An 11,961-nucleotide genomic window follows, 5' to 3' on the forward strand; every position below is an offset into this window, starting at 1 on the left:
TTGTTAGAAATAACAAGTATTGAAAAGCTGTTCACATTAACTTAAATTCTAGCATAAATGGATATTATTTTCACAATTTAGTTGCTAATAAGTCTAGTGTGAGAAATAGTAATTATTGAAAAACTATTCACTATAACTTAAGTTTTAGCAAAATTGGTATTATTTCCACAATTTAGTTATAATTAAAAAGTCTAGTATTAGAAATAGTAAGTGTTGAAATTTGATAGAAATTGGTATTATTTTCATAATTGTTGCTAATGACAAGTCCTGCATGCCAAATAACAAGTGATGAATGTGAAATTGCCAATTTAGTTTTATAGTGTTTTTCTCGGCCACTGTTTTGGCAGAGATTTAGCCATCTCAATTAAATCAAATTAGAAACTAAAAGGATAACGATTTTGTCCATTTCTCTGTTTCCTTAGGTATAGCTCCATTTCCTTAAGCAAGGTTACACAAAATTTGGTGGTCCCAGGCCATTCGGAGTCTCATTTGTTTTTGCTGGTTGGCACAAAAATTATGGCTTTCAACTTTACATGAGTGACCCTAGTGGAAATTATGGTGGTTGGAAAGCTGTAGCTATTGGTGCAAATACCTGCAGGCAGCACAGTCAATATTCAAGCTAAGATTACAAGGATGATATCACAAGGGAGGAAGCTGTGTAGCTTGCACCCAAAGATCTCGGTAAAGCATATCACAAGGGAGGAAGCTGTCTAGCTTTATGTCAAGGAACAATCAACCAGCCAGAAGTACTCATTCAAGAAATCAATAGCCTCATGACCTTTTCAGATATTGCTTATCCCCCAGATGGCCCTGATCTAAGTAGTATTCAGTCTAAGAATGGTTAATTATTCTCCAAAAACTATTTACAACACGTTATTAGATACTTAGGGCAAAAAATGGAAGACCCCCTTTACGGAGGAAATTACAAGACTTGAGTAGGTTTACAACTCTTGAATGAACTTTCACAATTTCAAATACATTATTTACAACACGTTATATATTAGACACTTGGGGGGGGGGGGGACGAAAGGTTCACTTCACAGCGAAGTTACTTGACTTGAGTAGGGATTAACAACTCTCAAATCAATTTCAACCATTTCAACTCAACTACTTACAACACCTTATTATGCCTTACAAACACTTGGAAAAATGAATAGATTTGAACAGGGATTAACAAATCTTGAATAGATTTTCACCATCTCAGATTAACTATTTACAGCACGTTTTTAGATACTTGGAAAAAAAAACGAAAACATCACTTTACAGGGGAAGTTACTAGACTTGATTTGGGGTTAACAATTCTTGGATGAATTTTAACCACTTTGGATAATCTATTTACATCATTTTTTAGACGTTCGGAAAAAAATGGATAGACTATTTACATCGTTTTATTAGGCATTTGGGAAAAGAAATGAAAGGTCCACTTTATATGAAAGAGACTTGAGGAAGCTAACAACTCTTGAATAGATTTCCACCGTCCAAGATATGTTACTTCCAACACGTTATATTAGACACTTAGCTTCCAAAAAAAAAAAATGAAAGGTACACTTTATAGGGGAAGTTACTAGACTCAAGTATGAATTAACTAACAACTCTTGAATTGATTTTCATTATTTTGGATCGCTTATTACACCACGTTGTCATACCTTGTACGTACACTTGCAAAAAATGAAAATAAGAGGCACTTGCAATGGTGAAGTTACTATATTTAAGTACGGAAAACAACTATTGAATTTATTATCACCATTTAGGATTAGCTATTTACAGCACGTTATTATAGCTTGCACACTTGGAAAAAAAAAAAATGAAATTAAGAGACACCTGTACGTAATGGTGAAGTTACTAGATTGAGTAATGATTAACAACTAGTGAATCGATTTTTACCATTTCAGAACAACTATTTGCAACAATTATTATATCTTACACACTTGTAAAAATAAAAGCAAGACGCACCTGTAAGATTAACGATTCTTGAATCAATTTTCACCATTTCGGATTAGTTATTTACAACGCGTTGTTATACCTCTACACTTGTAAATTAATTGACATTAAAAATGGGTTTTGTGAGAAATGAGATGATACATCGGCGGAGGATGCGTCTCTGTATTCTAATGATCCTCCTCGTGCATCGCTCGAAATGCAACGGTGGGAAGAATAGAAGGAAAAGACTGGGATTTGTTAGAGGGAGAAGCATGGCAGAATGATTCCGAAACAGAGGGCGCGCGATAAAGGCACGCTTTTTCAGCTTTCTCCTTTACTCTCCCCTGATCTCAGTTTACTCTCTCCATCAACCCAATATAATCAAATCAATCATTTCTTCAGTATATCCACCTATAAATGTCCCAAACAAAATCCACACGAGATCTCCTCAAAATGTTTTTAAAAAGGACGGAAAATATTAGGATGAAAGGGCGAATGTGGAGGAATTAAAGGCGGAGCAAGAAGCAGAATCAAAGTGGAGAAGAAGCGAAGATAATGATGGAAAGGATGAAAAAAAAACCAATCTTTTTTGTAAAAAAGGTTTAAGGTTCAGATTTATCTCGGAAGTTTCTACTCAAGTGTGCTGGGTACTCGGAAGCTTTTTTGGGTGTAAATTTGTCCCGAAAGTTTAAAATCACAATAATATTTTAAAATGTTAGTTTTTCTAACAATAGGGGGAATATATTGCTATAATTTTGAAATACTTCCGAGACAAATTTTTCACAAAAAAAAAAATCTTTTGAATGTCCAGCGTTCTTGAGTAAGAACTTCTTAAACAAATTTGTACATTATCCCGAAAAACATGAATAAAAGATGAAATATGGCTGGCAATTAACAACAAAATTATGATTTTAGACAATCATGCTTTGAATGTTTTGTTAGGCAAGATGAGCCTATTTGTTTTCTAGTATTGGAGAATCCATATGTGTGTTTATATAAACACACACATATTCACTTATGCCTGAATTAAGAATATGTATATTTGTGCACTCAATGTCTAGTATTCAAAGTTAGTTTGTCTACCTAATTATAGACAAGAAACTAAAAAACAACATTCCTCTAGTTCCCTAAAGCTTCTGCTTTTCTTCAAACTCCACCGTTGCTACCTTAATTTGAATCAATCAATACATCGTTCCTGATGTTACTCAATTGTATTTTAATCAGTGGCCTGGAACTTATACAAGAATCAAATATGATATACATGTGTGTGAAACATTAATGTGTAAGTATCCATAATTTCACCAAATTTTTAATTAAATAATTCTTTGTAGTTTTTTCAAGTATAGTTATTCGTCATTATATTCATAATTTGTTCATTTATAAGAGAAATGGCATTAGTAGTTAATGACATGACTCTCACTTAGTATACACCTGAATTAATTTTGCTACGTGAATCTAAGTAAAATCAAAATCAACTTGATTACAGATGATGTATGTATGTATGTATGTGTGTGTGTGTGACGATTATGAGCATAATAATTTTTTATTTTTATGGTGATAATAAATAAATTTTATTTTTAAAAATTTTCTTTTTTTCTTTTGTATTTTGTGACAGCTTACATGTTACTTAGTTAACATCCATATCAACTCTAATTAATAAATTATGAGCCTAGTGCCTTTAATGAGAACACTTGTAAGGACAAGTTAATTAAAAGGGAAAAAAACCTACAAGAATGTAATCAAAATTGGGTGAAACTATAATTAGGACCAACAAGTTAATTTTTCGGGTGTGTGTCATATAAAATATATATGGCTAGTTTCTTTGCCCAACTAATTAAATGTTGATACAGTGGAACTAATTATGTGAGGAAGATAGAGGGGGAGAACATGACCAAAGCAATATTGTTAGGGTCATCTTAAATAGTCCCCCAAGATTATTGCCAAATTATTGATTAATTAGCAACCAGACACGAAACAGACATCACAGTGATTGTTGTGGTGGTTCAACAATATTAGGTAATTATATTAATTGCTTAATACATTAACTGATATATTGAGATGGTTTAACCAAATTAATTAACGAGAATTTTTTTTTTTTTTAAAGTTCAAACATGCCTAACCAACATACAACGCGGACAAACGCAACGTCTTCACGATAAGAAATATTTACAAAATCATACATCACACGTAGGACAAAGAAAATTAATAATTACAAAATTTTCATTTAACTCCCACTGTAGACAATTAATACTTTAGTATCAATCAATTCCCAAAAAAATTATAAAAATTTTTAAAAACATTTTTGTAAATTGTCAAATTTGGATTGCAAATTGCTGAATTTGAGTTGTTAGTCCTTGTAAATTTTATGGCAGAATAAACAACTTAAATTCAGTTATCTACAACAAATATTTGGCAATTCGCAACCCAAATTTGGCAATTTACATGAAACATAAAGGAATTTATAACTCCCAAATGCAATTTTGTTTTGGTATGAATAGAGAACTCAAATTTGGAAATTCACAACAAAAATTTGATTATTTGTAACTCAAATTCGGTGATTTATAAAAATCATAAAAAATTCACAACCCCCAAATGTAATTATTTTTGTGTGAATGGACAACTCATTCAATGATTTACAGGAAAAATTCAGTGATTTTCAACCCAAATCTAAGAATTTGTAAGAAATATAAGAGAATTCACAACTTCAAAATAAAGCAAGGATATTTTTATCTTTTCACCCATGAAATTTTACTCCTTCAAGATGCAGTGAAATTTTAGAATTTTTTTAAGGTTGACTGATATTAATTGTCTAGTGGAGACTTTATTAAATTTCTCCCAAACAAATAAGTAAGAATATGCATGTATATATGGATATACAGGATTCAGATCTTCTAACCTTTTTCTCTCTTCTCTTTTTCTGTTTAGAATCTCATTCTACTCTTAGATTAAAATATGGATGGTTCTGATTTATTATTTTATAATAACAACTTATTGGGAAAAAATTGGAAAAAAAATTGATCTCAATAACTTTTTTGAATGCAAACAAAATTACAATAACAAAGAACAGAAATGATCTTCCATACCCAGTGTCAAGGTTAACAAGAAATGCACATAACATATAAAACTTAACAAAACTATGCACTTAACAGCCACGGTTGCCTAAATTGTATACATCTCAAACAGAACTTTGAGGTATATACAAATAGTTTTAAAATTTATTCAGATAATTCTCATATAGTTAATTGGTCCATTCTCTTACCAATAAATCATGATATGTTATATAGAGAGTATTGTCTATGCATAATACAAAATCTGATGAGGTTAATTTTTTTATCAAAAATCTAAAAAAAAGTTCAGGACATTATTTTTCTTATGACATATCGTGTCCTCTTATTGAATTAACAGAAAAATTAATAGCACATTGAAGAAGTTTTCTTCTTATACACTTTTTAAAGATTCTGAGATTTATTGTTGAGTTTTACAATGTTAACAGCTACCTATACCAACCTCAAAATTTGAAAGATTTACAAGTGTGTGTATCTGTTATATGTGTATATATATTTCTTGCCTCACGCTAACTTCTAAAATAAAGCACCGATAGTACTTGAGTGCATACTTCAAGCATTAAACAAAACAAGATAATTGAGAAAAACAAGAAATAAACAGTGAAAACATGCAAGAATGTAATAAATGTAAAGCTAGATTAACAAAAACTGATGCTTTTAAGACAATAATGCGCGCGCGCACACACAGAGATACACACACACACACACACACACACACACACACATCTGTGTTTTACATATGCTATGAATATAGATATGCCTTTTGTTCACGAGCCCTGCAAGCAATTTAAAACCTATCTTTAAGAATCCTATCTTTCAAAGTTAGCTTGTCTACTTGAAGACAAGAAGCTATAAAACGACATTCATGTTTCCTAGTTTCCTAAACTTTTTTGCTTTCACAAGCTTCATCGATGTTACCTTTGAATCGACCAAAACAAAGTAAGACCAAGGTACTAAAACTAGAACAGTGATTAAATTGATCAAGACCATGGTTGGATGATCAGTGGTCTAACTGTAGTTAAACTGTGATCAACCCAATCATAATTACAAATAAAATAATATAATTAAAGTATCCATCCCAATGTATTCATATATAACCTTGACAAGAATAATATTTAAATACCCAAAACTACATAGAACATTCATGTATAAACAACATATACATAATCTAATAAAACAATGTTACTAAAGTACATATATGATGAACTACTTTTTTTTTTTTTAACTCAAAACAATGTCGTTTTAGGCTCAGCAAAGGAGAAAAAAGAATGAAATCCAACTTGGTTGACATGTCCAAAACCCTTGACTAGACTAATTCACGGTTTTCTGATGATCTAATCGGATAACTTGGATTGGATTTTAGTGGTAGAAGTAGGACATGCATGCACAAACACGCATTGAAATAGATTGTGTAAGGTGGATTTTATTCATGTGGTAATTAAATTTGTTAAGAACAGCACATATCCTACATGAAATAGGCCAAAAAAAAAAGTATGCATGACAGATTAGCTTTGTGAGATAATTTTACCGTCCAAATACTCTACATTTGTGTTGTTGGCAAAAAAAAAAAAAAAGAACTTCACATTTGTCACATTTTAGGAATCTGGATTCATATTTAATTTTCATGGGGAGTAAGATCAGTTTATTGGTATTATTATGTGCATCTCAAAATTTGTATTTTTATTCATTTACTAATTAAATTATAGAAATAGATTCAAGTGTGAATTTTTATAATATGAATTTTTTTATTCGAGAAAGTTCCATCTTTGAGATCTTTGGCTATCATACTGAGTTACGAAATTGACTAGAGTTATATATAGTTCTTTTAGCCATTAATCCCAGCAAGGTTTGCAATAAACGCACAACATTAGTTAAACATTATCACATTATTAAAAGATATCTGATCTATTAGCTATTTGGTTATATCTTGGTACTGCCTCCTCCGGTTTAAAATATGAGTTAGATAAGGCTTTCAGTTTGTTTCTAAATATAAGATATCAATTTACTTTTTTTCCCCTCAAATTTATAATCTTTTGCTCAAATTATCCTATTAATTGCATACATTAAAAGGGCTCCCAATTAAGAGGTAACTACAATATATATTATTAAATAAGGTGATTTAGGAATACTAAGATATATTTGTTATAAATAACTAACTTAACTAATTTCTTTAATATTCACAAATTAGTTATCTAGCTATATTATTAAGGGTAGGAGTTAGCAATTTATGTATTAACTATGCTTCGATTAATGTTGTTGAACTTCTTGAAACTTGCATGAGAGAGAGAGAGAGGGGACAAGAAAACTTGAAGCTTCAAGGCAAACAACATCAAAGCAATTCTTTTGCCTCGGAAGTGCAATAATTAGTTTGTCCAATTAATTGGTTTCTGAGTGTTGGTTTTCTTTAGGTTTTTGTCTCAAGTAATCGCTAAGCAATAGGAGTATTCTGCAGTATTCTTTCTAGTTACATTGTTAAATCTAGTGGCATAGTTTGATTAGTTTTAAATATAAGATTTTGATTACTTTGGTTTTCAAATTTATAACTTTTTTTCCTAAATTCTCTCCATTGATTGCATATGTTTAGAGGGTTTTCATAAAGAGTATAACTTTCAATGCAAATGAAACCAGGTATAATTTTCTTAATCTTTATATATTAGTTACCTTACCCTTATATTTAGAACGAGGTATAATTTGTGCCTAGCCAACACTACATGGAACAGAGAAGAAATGTTTAATAGTAATTCAAACATCTCTAAAGCTACATAACCCAACAGAAGGCATTAATTAGAGAGAATCAATCTTTAATTTACAGAAAAACAAGGGGAGGTAAAAAATCAGTAAATCTACAAATTCAAGTCATGGAGAACTAGTAATTAATTATTAATTCTCACCTTTTTCTAGAGAAATAATATTATATCGATATATGAGAGGCCAAGCCAATGATGGTAACTACAAGACAAGCATCGAAGAAATATATACTTCTTGTGCAAGTTCAAGGATTAGGTTATCAACTTGATTTTTCTCTTACTTAGTAATTCATTAAACAACTAATATAATTTTTTTTTTTAATTCATTCCATCTGGCCGACAGTACGCCATCGGACAACGAAATTGTGTCTATTCTACTCGAAGTAATTAAAGCTTATTAATCTGAGATCTGAGAGCACAAGAGTGGTCTTCAACAAGGAAATTAAGGAGTGTTTAACAATTCAAACATAGCTAATTAACCAAACACAACGCAACAGATAATCAATCTTCAACAAAACGAAAGAGATGAAATTTACAAGAATCAACAGAAGTAGTCATAGTTAGAGAGATAGAAACTAGATTAATTCATCGACTCTCACCTTTTTGTGCCCTAGAAAGCTTAATATGGCTGCTGAGATCTTCCACCGCCAGAATTTTCAACCCAGTTACCGTTAAGAGGTAACTGAGACATGTTTACAGGCAAATTCAAGAAGGGAAGACCAGAAGATGAGCTCGGAAATCCATTCATGTCTCGGTCCCCGCCACCGCTGTTGTCAGCGCCGCTGCCGTTCTGGACCGGTAAGGGTTCCTCCTCGTTATCTAATGGCAATCTCTCATATGCTACGTTGGTAAATGAAGAAGCAATCACAATAATTGGACCAGCCGCCACCAACGCACCGACAACATTTCCTCCGACCACATGACCTTGTCCTCCGGCGAGAAATACGCTCAGGCTTGTTGCTCCTGGCGGAGCTGGAGGCGGCAAGAAAGATCCGGACAGAGACAGTATCTCAAACCTGCCCTGCAGGGTCGCGACGGCTCCGGCTGGTGATGGCTGGCGGATTGTCACGTTGGTGACCGTGCCGCTCCCACTCAACACACAGATCCCTCGCTGTCTCCTCCTTGCATAAGTCGCCACACACTCAAACACATCGGAGCCGCCGCTAACCTCAAGAATATGAGCTCGAAGCGCGTTGGCACTCTCGCGCGTGATTATCACCGGCGGCTTCGGCTTATTCTTCGATCCTGGCGGCCTACCCCTGGGCCGGCGGACAACATCACCTGGACCGGCCGGGTTAAGCCCTTGAGGGTTCGGACTATCTTCTTGGTTATCATCGTCATCTTGGTTGGATTGAAGATTAGGGCGTTGAAGCTGATGATGAAGGAGAAAGTGATGAGATTGTGAAGAACCCAAGTCCAGGCCGGCCATAAACACACTCACAAAAGCTAAAGCCAAGTAAAACAACAGGAAAACAGGAAGAAAAATTTATATTATTATATATATAGTAAAAGAAGAGAAGTACTAAGATTAAGAACAGTGAAGAGATCAAGATTAAATATATAAATGCAAAAGGTAGGAGTGACCAATGATTCAGACCTAAGAACCAATAGAAAAAGAAAGGGAATGATAATGGAGGATGAGTAGTGCAGAGAGAAAGTGAATAAGATATGAGAGGAGAGAGATTAAATGAATGTGGAAGAATAAAATATTCAACCCTGTGCAATTTTTTTATTTAATTGTTTTGGTTTAACTATTCTTTTTTGTCGTTATATAGTTTATTCAACTCTTGGATCCTAAGTTCCTAACGTTCAAAAATCTTAGGTTAATTCTTATTATTATTATTATTATTATGTTGCCAGAATTCTTATTATTAAATTTATATGAGCAGTCAGATTTTATTAACACGACTTAATTAATATATCCTGTATACTTGAACACTTAATATGTTTGATTTGATGTATTATATATGTCAAGAAAAGTACGAAAATAGATAATGTAAAATAGAATTAATGTTTATGTATAATACGTGATGTAACATACATTAAATTACTTTGTGTACAATAATTAGATAATGCATATTTGAAATTTTTATGATAATATATCATTACACATATTGACAGAAGTTTAATCATACGTTGACCAAAGTTTAACTGTAAGCTAAATTAAGAAAATAAAAATTATAAAGCCATGATAAAATTTAAACTTGCATTGACTAAAATGTATCCAGAAAAATTAGCATACAAAAATAAATATAAAAGGAAACTAAAATTTTAAATATTAATAATTTTTTTGGTGATCTTGACTTCAATTGAAATAATCCGTGGCAAGAGTCAACTTGCGATGTTTCATATTAAAAATAATTTTTATGCGTTTGTTATAAAATAAAAAATTTACTTAAAAAATAGTGATGAGAAATTATTGTTACGCCTGTGTTATAAAATTAATAATACTAAAAATGAGAACACATACGATAACGATTATATAAGTGCAATAAGTATTAAAAATATTAGACAAGCAAGATTCCTTTCTTTTCTTAAACCAAACGGAACTGCATATATATGTCTGCATGTGGGAGAGATTATTTAGGAAACGTAGCTTATTTAACTTTATATAAAGAAAGCTTAAAAGTTAATAAGCATGGGCTGCATTTAGTGAATGAATATATAAAAAATTTCTCTAATAAATAGTGCTTTTTTCCTTCTTTTTTTTTTATTCCTTTCTCTAGGTCATCTCCATACGTTTAAGTCTTGTTTTGATTTAATTATAATAAATATACATGTGTATACATATTCGTCATGTTCGAGATGATTGACATATATACCTTGGTATAATGCCCTTGTTAATGAAGAGCTGATCAAAAGATCTATGTTTTGATATGGATTTTGCGTATATTATAATATCCATAGCAAGACACTATTCTCAAGAAAGAAAACACTAGTGTTTGACTAGTCATCTTATTATCTAATCTTATAAATTGCTCTCTCTTTTTTTCGGTTCTAAATATACGACATTTTTAGAGGCAATATCTGGTGCATGATATGATGATCCTCATAATGTGGTTTTTCTAGATATTATCCTTCTTTTAAGAAGATTTCGGGTTTATTTGGATTAGCAATTAGAAAATTAACTTATTGTTAATTTGACTTTTGAAAAAGTTAGATTGGGTAAAAGTTAAATTGAATGATATGAATTGAGTTTGGATTGGATTTTATAAAAGTTGGTTTGTAAAAGTTAGATTGGGTAAAAGGTTGTTTGGGGTATAATTGAATAAAAGTAAGTTTAGTTTGTAAAATTACCAAAATGGGTATGAGTTTTAATAAATAATGAAACATGATAAAGAAATAAATCTACATAATACAATGAATTTAAATTATTTTAATATGAAGAAGTAAAATTTAGTGACTAAAATATATTTTAAAACATTAGAGATATCATAAAAAATTATTGGGATTATAAAGTGAAACATAATTTTAATGGATGAAATATTCTTAAATTTAAATTCATGAGAGAAAGAGAATAAAAATAATATGAGGGAAAGAGAGAGAAAACTTGAGAGTTTTTGACACAAATAATGATGAAATTAATGGTCATAGGCATGGTGAGGGCACAGGAAAAGCTACTCTTGTTGGCTTGTACAAATCGTTCAATTGAGGATAATTTTTGGGCATAAGTAAGATAACCCAACAGTTTAAACAAACAGGCTCTTAATTTTCAATCGGGCTTATGGTAGGCTATAAGTTACTTCTGGGCTTTTGAACGCCCAGCCAAACAGACACTTCAATATATAAATGTAACCTTAGTTCATGCTTTCTCCCAATCCCTACAACTTTCTCATTATTGTCCTCTGTCTTCCTTTTCTGTTTAGAGTAGGATTTTATGTATTAGCCTTCATTTTATTGATGTTGTTGATCTCTTATTCAAAAAAAGAAAGAAAGAAAGAAAGAGGAGGCAAAAGTACTAGTCACCTTATAATATTAAATGATTTTTCAACTTCATACTTATCTATTTAATGTGGTATAATGGGTTTTGGGAACTTGAATGTAGAGAGATTTACATTCACTACTATATGTTTGCTTACATTTGATTAATGCTCCGTTTGGTGTGCTTGAATTGAGGTAGATGGATGTGGAAATGAAATTGATTTCCATCAAAAAGTCATGGAAATGGCTTCCACATGGAAGCTAACCCCATCAAAATTGATGGAATTGGCTTCCATCATATGAGCCGT

At 31.6% G+C, this 11,961-nt stretch overlaps 1 protein-coding gene across 1 annotated transcript; it reads right to left on the reverse strand.

The window, feature by feature from the left end:
- Positions 1–5,714: 5,714 nt before the first annotated feature.
- LOC114712538 (AT-hook motif nuclear-localized protein 23-like) lies at positions 5,715–9,282 on the reverse strand. The gene is made up of 2 exons (XM_028897095.1): positions 8,332–9,282; positions 5,715–5,761 (listed from the first exon to the last, which is right to left on the reverse strand). The coding sequence occupies exon 1, from the start codon at positions 9,159–9,161 to the stop codon at positions 8,352–8,354; it is 810 nt and encodes a 269-aa protein (XP_028752928.1). The 5' UTR covers positions 9,162–9,282; the 3' UTR covers positions 5,715–5,761; positions 8,332–8,351.
- Between the last annotated feature and the right edge of the window lie 2,679 nt (positions 9,283–11,961).

The sequence above is a fragment of the Neltuma alba genome, unplaced genomic scaffold (assembly GCF_004799145.2).
Source record: "Neltuma alba isolate B1F8T4 unplaced genomic scaffold, ASM479914v2 tig00001837_pilon, whole genome shotgun sequence".
NCBI lineage: Eukaryota > Viridiplantae > Streptophyta > Magnoliopsida > Fabales > Fabaceae > Neltuma > Neltuma alba.